The sequence below is a fragment of the Eubalaena glacialis genome, chromosome 18 (assembly GCF_028564815.1).
Source record: "Eubalaena glacialis isolate mEubGla1 chromosome 18, mEubGla1.1.hap2.+ XY, whole genome shotgun sequence".
Taxonomy (NCBI): Eukaryota; Metazoa; Chordata; class Mammalia; order Artiodactyla; family Balaenidae; genus Eubalaena; species Eubalaena glacialis.
Window position 1 is genome coordinate 24,553,074 of NC_083733.1, and position 17,799 is coordinate 24,570,872.

A 17,799-nucleotide genomic window follows, 5' to 3' on the forward strand; every position below is an offset into this window, starting at 1 on the left:
GCAGCCTTAGCGTCTCATGCCCGTCTCTGGGGTCCGCGCTGATAGCCGCGGCTCGCGCCCGTCTCTGGAGCTCGTTTAGGCGGCGCTCTGAATCCCTTCTCCTCACGCACCAGGAAACAAAGAGGGAAGAAAAAGTCTCTTGCCTGTTTGGCAGCTGCAGACTTTTTCCCGGACTCCCTCCCGGCTAGCTGTGGTGCGCTAACCCCTTCAGGCTGCGTTCACGCCGCCAACCCCAGTCCTCTCCCTGCAATCCGACCGAAGCCCGAGCCTCAGCTCCCAGCCCCGCCCGCCCCAGCGGGTGAGCAGACAAGCCTCTCGGGCTGGTGAGTGCAGGTCGGCACCGCTCCTCTGTGCGGGAATCTCCGCTTTGCCCTCCGCACCCCTGTGGCTGCGCTCTCCTCCGTGGCTCCGAAGCTTCCCCCCTCCGCCACCCGCAGTCTCTGCCCACGAAGGGGCTTCCTAGTGCGTGGAAACCTTTCCTCCTTCATGGCTCCCTCCCACTGGTGCAGGTCCCGTCCCTATTCTTTTGTCTCTGTTATTTCTTTTTTCTTTTGCCCTACCCAAGTACGTGGGGAGTTTCTTGCCTTTTGGGAGGTCTGACGTCTTCTGCCAGCATTCAGTGGGTGTTCTGTAGGAGCAGTTCCCCGTGTAGATGTATTTCTAATGTATCTGTGGGAAGGAAGGTGATCTCCGTGTCTTACTCTTCCGCCATCTTCCCACAGCCTACTATCGATATTTTACAAACTTTTGTCTACTATACAACTTGATTGACCACAGTATAACTGGTTGACTACCAGTTTGCTATAGCATTTTCCTCACGACTTTAAGAGATTCCACTAAGAATCTAATAGTTTTCTTGCTGCTTTTTCAGCATTTCCTAAAATTCTCCTGACTTCTTTTTCAGCCTCTGCACCTATCTGGTCCCAAAGCCAATGCTATGTGTTTTAGATTTTTGTTACCATAACTCCTTTTTAAGGTTCCTATTTCTTTATCAGTTGGCTTTTTCTTTTTTCTTTTTGGCTTCGTTGTGGTGTGCAGGCTTCTAATTGGGTGGCTTCTCTTGTTGCAGAGCACAGGCTCTAGGCACATGGGCTTCAGTAGTTGTGGCTCGCGGGCTCAGTAGTTGTGGCACACGGGCTTAGTTGCTCCGCGGCATGTGGGATCTTCCCGGACCAGGGGTCGAACCCGTGTCCCCTGCCTTGGCAGGCAGATTCTTAACCATTGCGCCACCAGGGAAGCCCTCAGTTGGTTTTTTCATGTAACAAACTAACCCACAACTTAGCAGCTTAAAACAATCACGTTTTAAAATTTCTTATGATTCTATGGATCTTCTGGGTGATTCTTCTTATGTGGGCTGGCTCAGCTGGGACTGGATGATATAACATGGCTTCCTAACATATGTGATGATTGACTGAATGTTAGCTGAGCAATAGAGATGATTTAACAATGTGTGTCCCATCATCCAGAAGGCCAGTTCATACCTGTTCACAAGGTATTGGTTACAGGACACCCAAGTGTAGGAAAAAATGGCAAGCACCAAATACTGGGCCATGTTTTCTATCGTCCCATTGGCCAGAATACGACACATGGTAAATTCCAGATTCCATGTAAGAGGGGACTAGCTGGGAGCATAATTATGGAGAGAAGAATTATTGCAGACGTTTTTGCAAAAGAGAAAATCTATAAACAACCTACTCATTATTCAGCACCAATTTTCTCCAGATTAAAAAAAAAATTCTACAGAGCAGTAGGGTTCACTATTTCTTCTATTCCCCCGCCCTCCCCCCCGGGGAAGGGTGGCTTCTAAAGACATTTTGCTATAATTGTTTAGACTGTGACTATGGTAAATCTAGGGGAAAGCAGGATTTATTCTCCTTCTAAGACCAGTTGTTTTTCTTCTTAGCTTACAACATCAGTACACAACTCAACATGTGTGCATACACACACACGCAACCACACCTTTTTCTTCCAGGGGGTGGGGTGATTCTGGCACAGCCAACAAGGTATATGCATACTCTACTCTTTCCATACTCTCTGAAAGGGGAAAGGCAGAAGAACAGCAACAAAGTAGACATTCTTTTTTTTTTTTTAATTTTTATTTATTTTTGGCTGCATTGGGTCTTCCTTGCTGCGTGCGGGCTTTCTCTAGTCGCAGAGAGCGGGGGCTACTCTTTGTTGCGGCGCGCGGGCTTCTCATTGAGGTGGCTTCTCTTGTTGTGGAGCACAGGCTCTAGAGCGCAGGCTCAGTAGTTGTGGCGCACAGGCTTAGTTGCTCCGTGGCATGTGGGATCTTCCCGGACCAGGGATCGAACCCGTGTCCCCTACATTGGCAGGCAGATTCTTAACCACTGCGCCACCAGGGAAGTCCCTAGACATTCTTTTACACAGATAGTTCTGCAGGAAGGAATCTATCAAACTACAGTAATGATGCATAGCAGGAGTGAGTAACTAAGAGAAATACCTAACAGTCAGGTTCATAGGTACCTCAGACACTTAGGTAAAAACCTCTGATGAGAGGATCTTCATAGGATTATCCATCACATTGCCTTTGGACATTGTACTTCATGTCAGCAGAAGGACAGTCATAAAAACATTGTGTTTTCTCCCTAGATAGTGTAAACTTTCATCACAGTTTGCCTGGTCGATTCAGGTTTATGCCAATTGTTCCAACATTTTAGTTGTTAATAATGACCTCTTCTGTTTCCAAAGTATTTCAATGATAAATTATATGGTCACTTAACCTCTAGGCTCCATCTGCATTCCTATTATAAAAAAATCACTGATTTTTGCTAAATATTAACAATTTCCAAGTGAATAACAATGTGCTTCCCCTGAACACCACTTTATCATTATCTACATGGAAAAAATATCCAATAACTGTCAGTGTCAGGCAAGCTGGTTAAGAAGGCAATCCAGGTGATCATGAAATGTTGATTGAATAGCTAAAATGTATACAAGTTGTGCATTTTTACTCTTATTCAGCAAGTTTTCAAAGAGTGTTATGACTGAGTACTGCAGAAGCTATCTTTCATACAGTTTTCCTCTTACTCATCCATTCATATACACTTAACACATGTCGACTGAGTTCTTGTGGCTTATCAAGAGCAGGTATTGCGACAAATATGAGGGATACAGAGATCAATGTCCTGATCCATATCCTTAGCAATGCTATTGGAGTTCTTATCTATTTTGCAATCACTGGTTTGCTTGTCTTAAGTCTGAGGTTTTCAGAGGGCAAACAAGATCTGAGACAAAGGGATCTCAATAAGACTGGGGTGGGAAAGGGGGAAAATGAGGATTTCTAGGAGAAAGAGATGACTGAGCTGAATCTTATAGGAATTGCCAGATGGAGAAAGTAAAGACTGAGTGGTGCTTCAATCCAAGAGAACAAAACTGGGAAAGAAAACAAGATTATGCAGATGCATAATGTATATATGGTCAATTACATTGTCTGATAATGCAGATAGAGAAGTTCAGTTCAGCAATGGCCCAGGCATCCTAAAAATGAATATGGCCCTTTGCCTTATTAGAGGCTTTGAAATTAGAAAACAAATAACCAAGACAACGGGAGGGACAAACACAGGGTGTGACTAGAACACAGAGAAGGAGCTCTGATAGTCAACTCTGAAAGCAGTAAACCTGGGCTGATTCTTCAAGGTGAGTGTACTTATCAAAGGTACATGACTTACCCAGGTAAGTGAAAGTAGGGATCATTCAAGACAAAGGAAATGGCTTGGTTAGACAGCCATATATGTATAAGGGAACTATAACCTCATTGGCAGTACCAAACTCTATTGTGAGGGGGCATGCAGGCATTAATGACTAAAAATGAGGCTGGAGAGAGACCCAGGGAGATTTTGAAAAATTACTGGTGAAGGCTGTAACATAAGAAAAGAAGGAGGTAATTCTTACAGTGATTTTGTATGCTGTAATCAGCCTTGTAGGAGTCACTCACCTATAATAATCTATTCCTGTTAGAAAAAAAAAATCCCAGATATTCCAAATATGAGCTATACAGATATGTCCATTCTATCTCTGTGTTTTCTTAGATTGGACAATGATCTTAGAATCAGCATATGGTCCTGTTAATGGACATGTTACTTGGCAGAGGAAAAAAAATAAGCCAAGTGAAAAGACCAGCAAGCTGCGAGATTTATTTCAAATGTTTAATCGATAGCAACTGTAAAGGTGTGTGTGCTTATCAAAGGTGCATAAATATTTCACAATTCCCATTCCTGCAAACACTGACCAAACTCTAAAGATCGTATCATGCATATTGATGAAAATGGCATTCTTTCAAACCTCATGTTGCTCATGTGAAATAGGAGAGCTTATATAGATGAGAGAGACCATTTTAGGGTCATCTCTATGTGTGAGAAAACTCCTTTAGCGGGGGGCAGGGGGGTTTATAACTTCCACCACTGTGCCAAGTTATTCCAAGGTTTCAGAAAGCCAGTAGTGACAAAATTGTTAACAAGGGTCAATAAAGAATCCAACGTTCAAGATAAGAGGGAGAAGCACTATTAACCTTTAGAATCTATCTTTATACCTCCTTCTCAATAATGCCTCCAAAAGTTAGCTACTTCAGAGACCCTCTTGACCCAGGTAACTTGATCATCTTTAGAATATGGATATTGTACTGCCACAATGCCAGTATAAATCCCCTGTGATCCATTATTCAACAAATGTCCAGCATACTTTCTTGCTCCTATACATCCCAAAGAATGTCAACTTTAGTGGAATGGCAGTAAGAATACAGACATAGACAGCTATAGTTTAACTGGCTAACTAACATGAATTCAAGTTCCTAGAAAGTGGAAGGCAGTCTAGATTAGTGGCTTTCAGATCATGGTTAGATCGTTGTATCTCAGCTGTAACATGTGTTAGTGATGTGACCGTGGGCAAGTTAGTTAAACTATCTAAAACTCAGTCTTTATCTAAAAAAAACATTAGTAAAGCCATTTTCATTGAATTTTTGTGATTTATGTTTATAAAAATCTTCAGAAGGACTCAATAAATGTTTTCTCTGTACCAAAGTGCTGGCAATTATTATCATCATTGAAGCAAAACAAAATCTACAATGATAATAAAAACATAGTATGTATTGCTTCTTGGCTTACAAAGCAATGGTTTCACTTTCCTTGCCTTGTTTGTTCCCCCACAAAAATCCATGAGGAGATATTGTTATCCTCATTTTAGAGCTATAGTATCTAGGGCTCAGTGAGGTCGAGGTTAAGTTGTTGCCCTAAATCACAAAGCTAATAAATGCTAATTAAATGGTGGAAGCAGAATTCCAAGTCTGTGTGCTAGGGGAAGGGGGAGGATTCAAGGGAGAAAATGGAGCTTGGGGTACAGTTTGGCTAATGTTAATTGCATGCCTCTTATGGACCAGGTACTTTATATATCTTATCTCATTTTAGCTTTATGACAATCCTGAAAAGATGGTATTCCTTGCTCCATTTTATATATGTAGAAAGTTAAGTTGAGTCATGTGAAGGTTTCCAAGGTCACAGAAGAGCTAATATTCAAACTCCAATCATTTCGATTCTAAAGCCCTTAGTATTTCATTATGAAATCTTGTTTTGGGTAACAGAAAAGATGCCGGTTTCTTAAACTGTCAAATGAAGTGGAGGACCACACCTCGACATTTTGAAACAACCTGCCAACCTATGTTTCAATGAAGCTCCCTCTACCCTGTCTCCCCATCACTTATGTTTCTCACCCCTTGGGTTCTATACTTAGGCTGTTACATATTGCAGGCATTCGAAGTGTATGGCTTGGGGGTGAGAGAGGCAATACTTGGAATTAGAAGTAAACATAAGCTCACAGAAGGTAGTTCTGCTGCCCACTCAAAACCCCCCTCTTCTTCCCCCTACCCACTGCCCCAAACCCACTGCAGAACTTTGGCTGAAAAATATTTAGGCATAAAATAGGTTTAAGATTTCTTACACCTTTGAAAACTTTACTTTGAAGATGATAAGGACCATCTGAATTGATGTTAAGGGTGGCCCATCCACTAAAAGGCAGGAAGAGGGAAAATGCTCTTTTTAACTGAGTTGCATTTTCTCTGTCAATCAACCTGAGGTCCCTCAGTACAGAGTATTCCCTAGCTTGGGAGAGAGCAGAAGGGAACTCACGCTGTTCAAATCTTCACATCTCCACTGTCATCTCAGTGGGATCATTCTGTAGAAACCCGAGCCACGAGGGGATGCTAACGGTTACCTTCAGACCTCAGGATTGCTGCATTTGGAGGTCTCCCAGACAGCATGCACATTTCATTTCCTCCAACTGTTCAGTGGTCCGCCAACAGCATGAAAAAGGAAGCACTTGAAAAAGGAGCAAACTCTTCCTTTGTAAACTGTTTTAAAAACACACTGCTTTGCAGACAAGTCTGGTCCCTGCAGGAGGTTAGGAGCGTACAGAGAATTGCTGCTTGTACCTGCCTTGAGTCCTTATATTCATAGGTGAAGAAAGCTAGGCTCTTTCATTAGAGTTTCCAAGGGCACATATGCAGTAATTCCATCCTTGGCTTGCATCTGATCTGAATGAATGGGGTATAAATTAGCTGTTCTGGCAGAGAGGTTGGAATGATGGAGATAACACTTGCATGTGACATAATAAAGGGAAAAAGACAACACGAATAGGTATGTCCACCTCCTTGCTTCCTCTACTGGTCCAGCATAGTTTGGAAGTTTGTTCTGAGAAGAGATTTCAAAGTGCTTAGAACACGAGTTCTGGGGACAAAAAGACGTGGATATGAGGCCCTCTCTAAGCCAGCTTTATGGGGTGAAGTATTCTCATTTGCCAAAGGAGGCTGTTGATTTTCCTCACCATAAGAAAGGAAATAGTACATGATAAAATAGCACATAATAAAAATAATGTCTGATAAAAAAGAATATGATAATAGCTTAATGAGATGAAGCTTAGAAAGACTCACCACAATTCCTAGCTTATCAATTATGCATATTCAAAAACTCACTAGACTTCACTTAGGCTAGTACTGTTATTTTCTCCATTTTACAGATGATAAAACTGAAGCACATAGGGGTTAAGCAACTTGCCCAAGGCACTTAATTGATAAATGCAAAGCCAGAGTCAAACCCAAGCAGTCTGACTCCAGAATGCACAAGCAAAGACATTGTGCTAGTGTTTCTTATAGTGTGAGATTAGGATAATAATTCCTGGTGGGAAGGTTTGTGTGAGAACTAAGGAAGTTATAGGTATGAAGTCAACTTGTAGGGTGTTTAAATTGATAGTAACTTCTTCATGACATTCATCAAGACCTTCACAATGTCCTTTAAATTCACGAGAATAGGCTTTCGTGTCAGGAATCCCAGATACTCAGTGCTGCTGCCAAAGGACAGAATGACTTTCAGAAAGTTACTTAGACTATCTAAACCTCAGAGTCCTGGTCTATAAAATGGGTATAGCATACCTTCCTTTATGGTGAAGATTGCTGGATAGAATCTGTATATGTACAGCTCATGTTAAAAATGGAGATGAACTTTTTGAACCCTAGGAGATTTATAACTGAATTTTTTGGTTTCAAAATGGGGTGAGGACTGAGAATTCCCAAATTTCATTCACAATCACATTTCATCCCTTTTTCATTGTGGCATGAAAGGAAGAGGGAAAAGAAGTCAGACTAAAATTAATCCATTGTAAACTAGGTATACTGTTCAATGATTCAATGAATCTACTTCAACATTTAAGGAAAGAATATCAATACCATTTTAAGGTTTACAGTACTGAGGGGAAAGAAATTATGTAATTTGCATACAATAATTTTATGGTTAGGAAGCTGTGGAGTTGTTCTACAGGACCCTTCATGAAACCCCACAGTTGCTGCTTTCTTCAAAAGTGCCTGGCCCCTGTTAAGAAACTCTTTATTCCCCCTTGTTTCAAAAGCTATTTGGTTAAGCATAGATTCTGCTTTCAAATCTCCGAAGGACACCTACAAGATGCAGAAATGTCCTTGTAATTTCGAAACACATACTGCCTAAACTAAAATGCATTAACTCCAATAAAAAGAAACACAAATCCCCAGCCCTGTCAAGGTTTCCAGCTGCAAGACTTCCAATTAAAAATTTCTCCTTTTCTTCACTCAAGTAACATTTCCAGCATAGATAACAATTTTACTGCGACATCTTTAATACCATTAATTATTTGATCGTTCTGCAGAGAGCTTAAAAGGCTGTAGAAGACAGTGACAGACCCGAGGTAGGTAGGTGGAAGGTTACACAGCGGGAATAGCTAGTGATCTGAACATATTAAAGTGAGTGCCCCAGAATTAAAGGAACCAGATGAGGGGCACTTACAAAGTAACACTTGAACACAAACCAACTGCTGATTTTTTAAATAAGGACTTTGGAATGAGAAAGTGGATTTTCAATATCTCTTTGGCTTTATTTTCACAGGCAAAATCAAACGGATAATTGAGGCAATCAGTACTGGGAACAGTGCCTTGTACAGAGTAGGTGACTAATAAATTTGAGAAACGAATAATTCAGGCAAAAAAAAAGAAATCCGACTGTCATGAAAACGGAGTAAGAAGTATGGAAGCATTCTCACATAAATAGTGATCATTATTTGAATAATTGCCTAAACATTCAGATTGCCTTTGTTTATAGATGTGGCTTTACTGTGGTTTTGAGAAATCAGATTCACTGACCCAGAAATATCCCAACATAAATAAGACTTTTTGCTTCAGTTATGTATGAGTGAAGTCTGGCAACTTCAAATTTATTGTTTCCCCAAATAAGATAGCCTGGCTGGATGAGAACATTCATCTTTCATTCCACAAACATTAAGACTTTACTATATCCTCGTTGCTAGATTCTTCAGATATGAAGTCATTGAAGACACGACCTCTGCCCTCAAAGGAATTTACCATTGTCAACTGAAAAAAAATGCACAACATGAGAGTTGTGAGTTAAGTTTTACTTGGGGCAAAATGAGGACTGTAGCCCAGGACAGAGCATCTCAGATAGCTCTGAGGCACCGGTTACAAAAAGGTAGAGGGGAAGGTCAGTGTTATACATGATTTTAGTGAGGGGGGGTACATGCAGTCAAGCACACGTTGGCAGAGGCTTGCTGCTTGTCATGAGGAACAGATGTCACCTTTAATGATTTTAGTGCTTTTCTAGATAGGAGGAGATGCAAGAATTTGGGCTCATAAAATCTTCTCCTGAAAATCTCTATCTGATGACCTGTTCTGCCAGTTTTTCCCAGAGCACAGAGTGCCTCATTCCTGATCTCCGCCCTGAACTCCTTCCAGGGCGTGTTGAAGATCAGCGAATGCAGTAGCTAGTGACCTAATCCTTGTAGAGGCAGGTGGCAAGGGACAATTTATACTTGGCACCATTTACCTCTGATGAATACAGCAGTAATCCATTAAGTTAGTTTCATTCTCAGGTAAGAGAGCAAGTTCTGCTTTGATTTAGAGCCACTGATTCTGCCCTAAAAGTCAACAATCATCTTCCAAGGTAAGTTGTGTGGACCAAGGCAAACCCATCTTCTTTGGTGAGGGCAGCACCAAGGGAAGAGAAAACCCAGAAAAGGCAATAATAATAATAATAATAGTTATTGTTATTATTATTATTTTAAAATTGACATTGTTACTATGTGTCTGGTCTGTGTTAAGCACTTCGTCGTGTCATTCTCACTATTAGCCTGTGAGTAAGTGATATTATTATCCCCATTTTATAGAAAAGGAAACTGAAACCTCAATGTTTGAAAAAGTCTTAGAGAAGCTATGCAAATGCAAACGTAAGGTCTCTTCTTGATCTCTTTGATTTCATCTCCTTTTACTCCAGCCATGATCCACTTCACTCCACTACTCCCAGTCACAATGGCTTCCTTCCTGTTGAACTCATTGAACTCACCACAGGCAGACTCACCTCTGGGTCACTGAACTTATTCTTCCCTCTCTTGACACACTCTGCTACCCCCTGCCCCACCCCCCTATATCTGAATGCTGGACTCACTCCCCATCTGCCTCAAATCTGCTCAAATGTCCCAAGAGAGTCAGGCCTTCACTGAGCATGTTTTTCTCTAATTTTCTCCTCTATTCCCCAACCTCCTTTATTCTTCTCCATAGTGATTTTCACCTTCTATGATACCACACTGGCCAAGCTCTCACACCCAGTTCTTCTGCTATCCAAACTATGTTGGATGCAAGTTGTAATTTTTTTTTTTTTTTTAAATAGGACACTTTAGAGAAAAATTCTTTGCTTTCAAATTCTCTCTGTTCTCAATTGCTGAATTACTTCACAAAAGAGTGTAGCAATTTGACCAGAACTATATGACTGTGCCCCTTCACACCATTGCCAATAAAGGGTATTATCGTTCTATGTTTTTAAAGTGTTTGCCAATCTGATGGACATCACATGATGTCTCACTATAATTTACTTTATAGGATGCAACATTTTTCAGGTAATTAACTGGTCATTTGTGTTTCTTCTTTAGAGATCGCTTGTTCCTCTCCTTTGACTATTTTCTTATTTTGTGTAATATTCCTTTCCTAATAAATTCTTAGCACAGTGCTTTGAAAAGATTCAACCAAAAATAAAAAATTCTCTCTGCTCTCAATTCAATTGTCCAAGGACCTACTAAGACAACAGATATCACTCTGATTATTTAAAACAGGAAATGTAATGCAAGACAGTGGTAACAAAGATGATAGAAAATGCTGAGAAGCCAAACAGCGGAGGCAACCTAAATATTGACAACAAAAGGAAGTTTCTACTGCCGCTAAGCAAAGAGAGAAAGGGAAGATGCAGAATTACTGGAGCCCATGGTCATCCTGGAGTTCACTAGAAAAGTTAGAATCACAAGAAGCCAAATGAAATAAGGGGGAGCTGAAGACACTGAGGAGGTTCAGCTGCTACAGAAATGCCACTTGAGGTAGAAAAGAAGGGAGATGAATAACATAACTTGGAATCTCGTTTCCTCCAGCCACTGTCTCCCATTAGCCAAACTCTGGATGATACAGGATCTGTTAGGTCAGTACCTCTTACAGTGCACAGCAGAGCACTGGACCATCAGAAGATGGATCTGGGTGCCAGCAGTCAAATAACTCACACAGTCTCAGTGATGAATTAGGCTTCAGGTTGGCTCTAAGTACCCTTGATATAGACCCTCGATGTAACCTGGCTTCCTTCTTACACAGCACATGCCAAAAAATGTAGTTAATGAAACATGTGTGTGATTTCTGCATTTGTTATTATCATTGTGTTTAATTCTGCCTCCTACTAGATTATAAACTCCATGAAAGCATCTAAACCTTTTTATTGCCGTGTCTATAATGCCTAGTCTATAGGAAAACCTTCACAGAGTTCTTTGCAATGAATGCCTGGTGAATGAATGAATGAGAGTGAATAACCCAAGATTTAGCAGCACAGTGATTTATACACTCTGTCATCACATTGTAATAATTACTTGCTTATTGGTTTTAGTCTATGTCCTAACCTCATCTTCTAACTCCAGAAAGGCAAGAATGTACAACTGATCTCAAGTTTTGAAAGAAAGTATTATTGCCTAGTATCACAGCATAATCATTCATGCCATATCTATGAAATCCCATATATTTGTGGAAAAATAGGAGAAAAAGGCAATAAAAAATAAACCATTTCTTCTGAACACCACTAGTGGTGAGCTAATTCTGGAGAGAAGTTATTCTCAAAGATCTCTTTGTTCTGTGTTCCATTGGCTTTTCTAGAATTACCAAATACAGGGCCTACCTTTCCTCATAGCTGATGAGGGTGATTAAAATAATGCCTTTTATAAAGAAATTGCAGGGCTTCCCTGGTGGCGCAGTGGTTGAGAATCTGCCTGCTAATGCAGGGGACACGGGTTCGAGCCCTGGTCTGGGAGGATCCCGCATGCCGCGGAGCAACTAGACCCGTGAGCCACAACTACTGAGCCTGCGCGTCTGGAGCCTGTGCTCCGCAACAAAAGAGGCCACGATAGTGAGAGGCCCGCGCACCGCGATGAAGAGTGGCTCCCGCTTGCCGCAACTAGAGAAAGCCCTCGCACAGAAACGAAGACCCAACACAGCCAAAAGTAAATAAATAAATAAATAAATAATTAAAAAAAAAAAAAAGAAATTGCAACTGAGCAACAAGAAGCTCAAATGGATATCAGAATCTTTCCATCTGTAAGACCCTTGATGGGAGGACAGTCAGAAATGTGACTATGAACTCTACAAAGGTATCAGTGAATGCAATGCATGATGAAATAAATATCTACAATCAGCACCTCTAGATAAATACATAATGATACTCCAATGTCCTTGGAGTATCAAAGGACATTGATATCCAGATAGTGTACTTGTAAGGGCCTCTTTCAGCATGCTTTTCAGATAATCCTTGATTGTGGTTGGTCAGAGCAAGCCAAAGAGTGCTAGGAATTCAAATTTATACTTCCATGACTACTGTAAACATGACACTGTATTTGGGGATCTACGTATATTATGTCATCAAATTCTCATTTAAAAGTATAAATGCCTCCTTGCAAAGGTTCATGAATTAAATCATGTGCACCATTTACTGACTTTAGGGTTGGTACTGTGCTATAGTTTTTACATATATAGTACTATCTCTGATCTTTCTACAACTTCTACAGGTTATGTCTTATTATAGCATTATTCAGTTACAGGACTAGAAATTCAAAGAGGTAGAACATCTTGCCCAAGTCCACAAAGCTTCTAAAGAGCAAAGATGTAATTAGAAAATAACTATCTATTTTTTAACTTTTCGTATGGAAAATATCAAAAGTATATAAAACTTTTTGAACTCCACATACCCATATCTGAAATTTCAAAAATGGTTAGCTTATGCCAAGCTTATTTCATGTATTTCCTCACCACTTTTCCTGACTTGTATTTCTCTGAAGCAAGTCCCAGATATGATATCATTCATCTATCAATATTTTAGTATATTCTATCTAGACTCTTTTTTAACGTAACAACTTTTTGGACATATAAAATAAATAGTTTAATGCAGAACTAGTTATTACTGAGAAATGTTAAAACCTACCACTCACTTTCACTGTGAATTGCCACTGGCAAACCACCCATTTCAGCCCACACACGGATGGTCAATCATTGTTCCAAAAGTTAAACAGAATCATAACAGATGTGCCATTAGCGTATTGGACAGGAACAAGAATTTACAATGAAACAAATGTAGGTCAAAAAACAAGTGCTGTATTTTTTTTATTTTTTTTTTAAATTTATTTATTTTATTTATTTATTTTTGGCTGTGTTGGGTCTTTATTGCTGTGTGCAGGCTTTCTCTAGTTGCGGTGAGTGGGGGCTACTCTGTTGAGGTGCGCAGGCTTCTCATTGCGGTGGCTTCTCTTGTTGCAGAGCATGAGCTCTAGGCACGTGGTCTTCAGTAGTTGTGGCATGTGGGTTCAGTAGTTGTGGCTTGTGGGCTCTAGAGCACAGGCTCAGTAGTTGTGGCACACAGGCTTAGTTGCTCCACGGCATGTGGGATCTTCCCGGACCAGGGCTCGAACCCATGTCCCCTGCATTGGCAGGCAGATTCTTAACCACTGTGCCACTAGGGAAGCCCAGCGCTGTATTTTTTAAAAACACCTTTGCTTTCAATATAAGGGCTGTGGGGGAGGAGGAGAGTAATTGAGGAAAAACACCATAACTATTATGAATTGGAGATATAATTACAGGTATAGTAAGAAGAAGTTTTTTTAAAAACTGGAAAATGCTCAACTGCCTAAACATGATAACAAAAGTAACTCAAGAATTTAAAGCATCACTTTTACATATTGCCGTGGGTATTGAGATCTTGGCAAATGAGTGTTTAAAAGTAAGAATGCAGAGCAATTAGCAGAAAATCCACATATGACATCTCTTGGGAGTCTTTTTGAACCAGTTTCATTTATCCTTAGATTTTTAATATTTTCCATCTCAAATTAAAAAATAACATAAAATTACTATTTTTCCTAATAAATATACTCTCATTGCTTTTGATAAGTAAAAAGTAATGAGCTGTTAAATGTCCACAGAAATTGTTTTTAGTCTTAAATGGCTTCTCATGAAAGGAAAAATGCTGTAACTCTTTTCAGATTTTCACACACACACACGAACGATTGAATAAGCTCTTTTCTGTTATAGAAAGGCAAGTTAAACAGCAGGATCTACTTATTGAGTAGTGTGAATATCTATTTTTCAAAATGTGGAATATCTTCAGAAGCTTTTCCTTCTTTACTTGGAGAGATTATTTTTCCAGAGATTCAATGAATGTTTCTATAGTTTTTGCAAAGTCTTATGCATACAAGTAGGATCATCCAGATAACCATATGGGACTCTCCTAATTTTAGAAGCCAAATATTGCCAGCTGTCAATCCATGCACAGTATTGCTCACAGGAACATTCTGTGGATTGGCCTTAAGGTCATCATGCTGACTTTGCAACTACTCTTCCAATCTTTGTGACTTTTTAGTAAATTTACAAAGTTGTACCACCATCACCACCATCTAATTTTAGAACAATCCTATCACCTTAAAATGATGAATAGATGTGCTGACATAGAGGCTAAAATTCCATCTCAACCTCATTTTGAGAGCCAATTAAATTTTTAATTTTCCAAAATTGGGTGTTACTGTCATTTATCCACTGATATGTGGTGCCACTTTCTAATTTATATAACATAGCAACCGAATGTGGGATCATCTTAAAAAAAAACTCAGTCCTAGAAAAATGAGGGACCCAAATAAGATAAGCCTAAGAGCCGAATTGGAGACTTTTTAGGGAAAAATGTTTTGCATCAAATGAGTTAAAGTTGGAGGTTGCCAGTGGGGGAATGAAGAACACATGAAACATCCCAGTAAGTAAAAGTACTAGCGATTTCTGTCTGCGGCATTACCGAGGGCACAAGCAGAGCCCAGACTGGTGGTGATTGGCAGGACTTTCGCATGGTTTAGAAATAGGAATCAGAACTTACAAAGAGAGATAGAGCTGCCAGAGTCATTCAGAAGGCCTAGAAAAGTTTCCTGGGTCTTGGTGCTCAGGCTGGGTGTCAGGCCTGAGCCTCTGAGATGAAAGAGCCGAGTCCAGGACATTGGACCACCACAGACCTCCCAGCTCCACATAATATCAATCAGCGAGAGCTCCCCAAGAGATCTCCAACTTGACACTAAGACCCAGCTCCATCCAAAGGCCAGCAAGCTCCAGTGCTGGATGCCCCATGCCAAACAACTAGCAAGACAGGAACACAACCCCACCCATTAGCAGAGGGGCTGCCTAAAATCATACTAAGTTCACAGACACCCCAAAACACACCACTGGACGTGGCACTGCCCACCAGAAAGACAAGATCCAGTCCCACCCATGACAACACAGGCACCAGTCCCCTCCACCAGGAAGCCTACATGAGCCACTGAACCAACCTCACCCACTGGGGTCAGGCACTAAAAACAACGGGAATTACAAATCTGCAGCCTGTGAAAAGGAGACCCCAAACACAGTTAAGTTAAACAAAATGAGAAGACAGAGAAATACACAGCAGATGAAGAAGCAAGGTAAAAAACCACCAGACCAAACAAATGAAGAGGAAGTAGGTAGTCTACCTGAAAAAGAACTCAGAATAATGATAGGAAAGAATCCAAAATCTTGGAAATAGAATGGAGAAAATACAAGAAACGTGTAACAAGGACCTAGAAGAACAAAAGAGCAAACAAACAATGATGAAAAACACAATCAATGAAATTAAAAATTCTCTAGAAGGAATCAATAGCAGAATAACTAAGGCAGAAGAACAGATAAATAACCTGGAAGATAAAATAGTGGAAATAACTGCCACAGAGCAGAATAAAGAAAAAAGAATGAAAAGAATTGAGGACAGTCTCAGAGACCTCTGAGAAAACATTAAAAACACCAACATTCAAATTATAGGGGTCCCAGAAGAAGAAGAGAAAAAGAAAGGGTCTGAGAAAATACTTGAAGAGATAATAGTTGAAAATTTCCCTAAAATGGGAAAGGAAATAGTCAATCAAGTCCAGGAAGCACGAAGAGTCCCATACAGGATAAATCCAAGGAGAAACACGCCAAGACACATAGTAATCAAACTATCAAAAATTAAATACAAAGAAAAAATATTAAAAGCAGCAAGGGAAAAACAACAAATAACATACAAGGGAATCCCCATAAGGTTAACAGCTGATCTTTCAGCAGAAACTCTGCAAGCCAGAAGGGAGTGACAGGACATATTTAAAGTGATGAAAGGGAAAAACCTACAACCAAGATTACTCTACCCAGCAAGGATCTCATTCAGATTTGACAGAGAAATTAAAACCTTTACAGACAAGCAAAAGTTAAGAGAATTCAGCACCACCAAACCAACATTACAACAAATGTTAAAGGAACTTCTCTAGGCAGGAAACACAAGAGAAGGAAAAGACCTACAAAAACAAACCCAAAACAATTAAGAAAATGGTAATAGGAACATACATATTGATAATTACCTTAAATGTAAAAGGACTAAATGCTCCAAACAAAAGATGTAGACTGGCTGAATGGATACAAAAACAAGACTCGTATATACGCTGTCTACAAGAGACCCACTTCAGACCTAGGGACACATACAGACTGAAAGTAAGGGGATGGAAAAAGATATTCCATGCAAATAGAAATCAAAAGAAAGCTGGAGTAGCAATTCTCACATCAGACAAAACAGACTTTAAACTAAAGACTATTACAAGAGACAAAGAAGGACACGACATAATGATAAAGGGATCAATCCAAGTAGAAGATATAACAACTGTAAATATTTATGCACCTAACATAGGAGCACCTCAGTACATAAGGCAAATGCTGACAGCCACAAAAGGGGAAATAGACAGTAACACAATAATAGTGGGGGACTTTAACACCCCACTTTCACCAATGGACAGATCATCCAAAAGGAAAATAAATAAGGAAACACAAGCTTTAAATGACACATTAGACAAGATGGACTTAATTCATATTTATAGGACATTCCATCCCAAAACAACAGAATACACTTTCTTCTTAAGTGCTCACGGAACATTCTCCAGGATAGATCATATCGTGGGTCACAAACCAAGCCTCGGTAAATTTAAGGAAACTGAAATTGTATCAAATATCTTTTCCAACCACAACACTATGAGACTAGATATCAATTACAGGAAAAAAAAACTGTAAAAAATGCAAACACATGGAGGCTAAACTATATGCTACTAAATAACCAAGAGATCACTGAAGAAATCAAAGAGGAAATCAAAAAATACCTAGAAACAAATGACAATGAGAAAACAATGACCCAAAACCTATGGGATGCAGCAAAAGCAGCTCTAAGAGGGAAGTTTATAGCAATAAAATTCTACCTCAAGAAACAAGAAAATTCTCAAATGAATAACCTAATCTTACACCTAAAACAATTAGAGAAAGAAGAACCAAAAAAACCCAAAGTTAGCCAAAGGAAAGAAATCATAAAGATCAGGCCACAAATAAATGAAAAAGAAATGAAGGATACAATAGCAAGGATCAATAAAACTAAAAGTTGGTTCTTTGAGAAGATAAACAAAATTGATAAACCATTAGCCATACTCATCAAGAAAAAAAAGGGAGAAGACTCAAATCAACAGAATTATAAATGAAAAAGGAGAAGTAACAACTGACACTGCAGAAATACAAAGGATCATGAGAGATTACTACAAGCAGCTGTATGCCAATAAAATGGACAACCTGGAAGAAATGGACAAATTCTTAGAAAAGCACAACCTTCTGAGTCTGAACCAGGAAGAAATAGAAAATAT

General features: G+C 39.8%; 1 protein-coding gene across 3 annotated transcripts in view; it reads left to right on the forward strand.

Annotated features, from left to right (window-relative positions):
- Positions 1-17,799, forward strand: part of CDH8 (cadherin 8) — a 367,319-nt gene that overhangs the window by 328,489 nt on the left and 21,031 nt on the right. Inside the window, exons 10-11 of one of the 3 annotated variants that reach the window (XM_061173974.1) lie at positions 123-145; positions 268-298. The exons of the other annotated variants lie outside the window; for them this stretch is intronic. Of the exons in view, the coding sequence (XP_061029957.1) occupies positions 123-145; positions 268-298 (54 nt within the window). The remainder of the gene's footprint in view (positions 1-122; positions 146-267; positions 299-17,799) is intronic. 3 annotated transcript variants of the gene reach the window in all.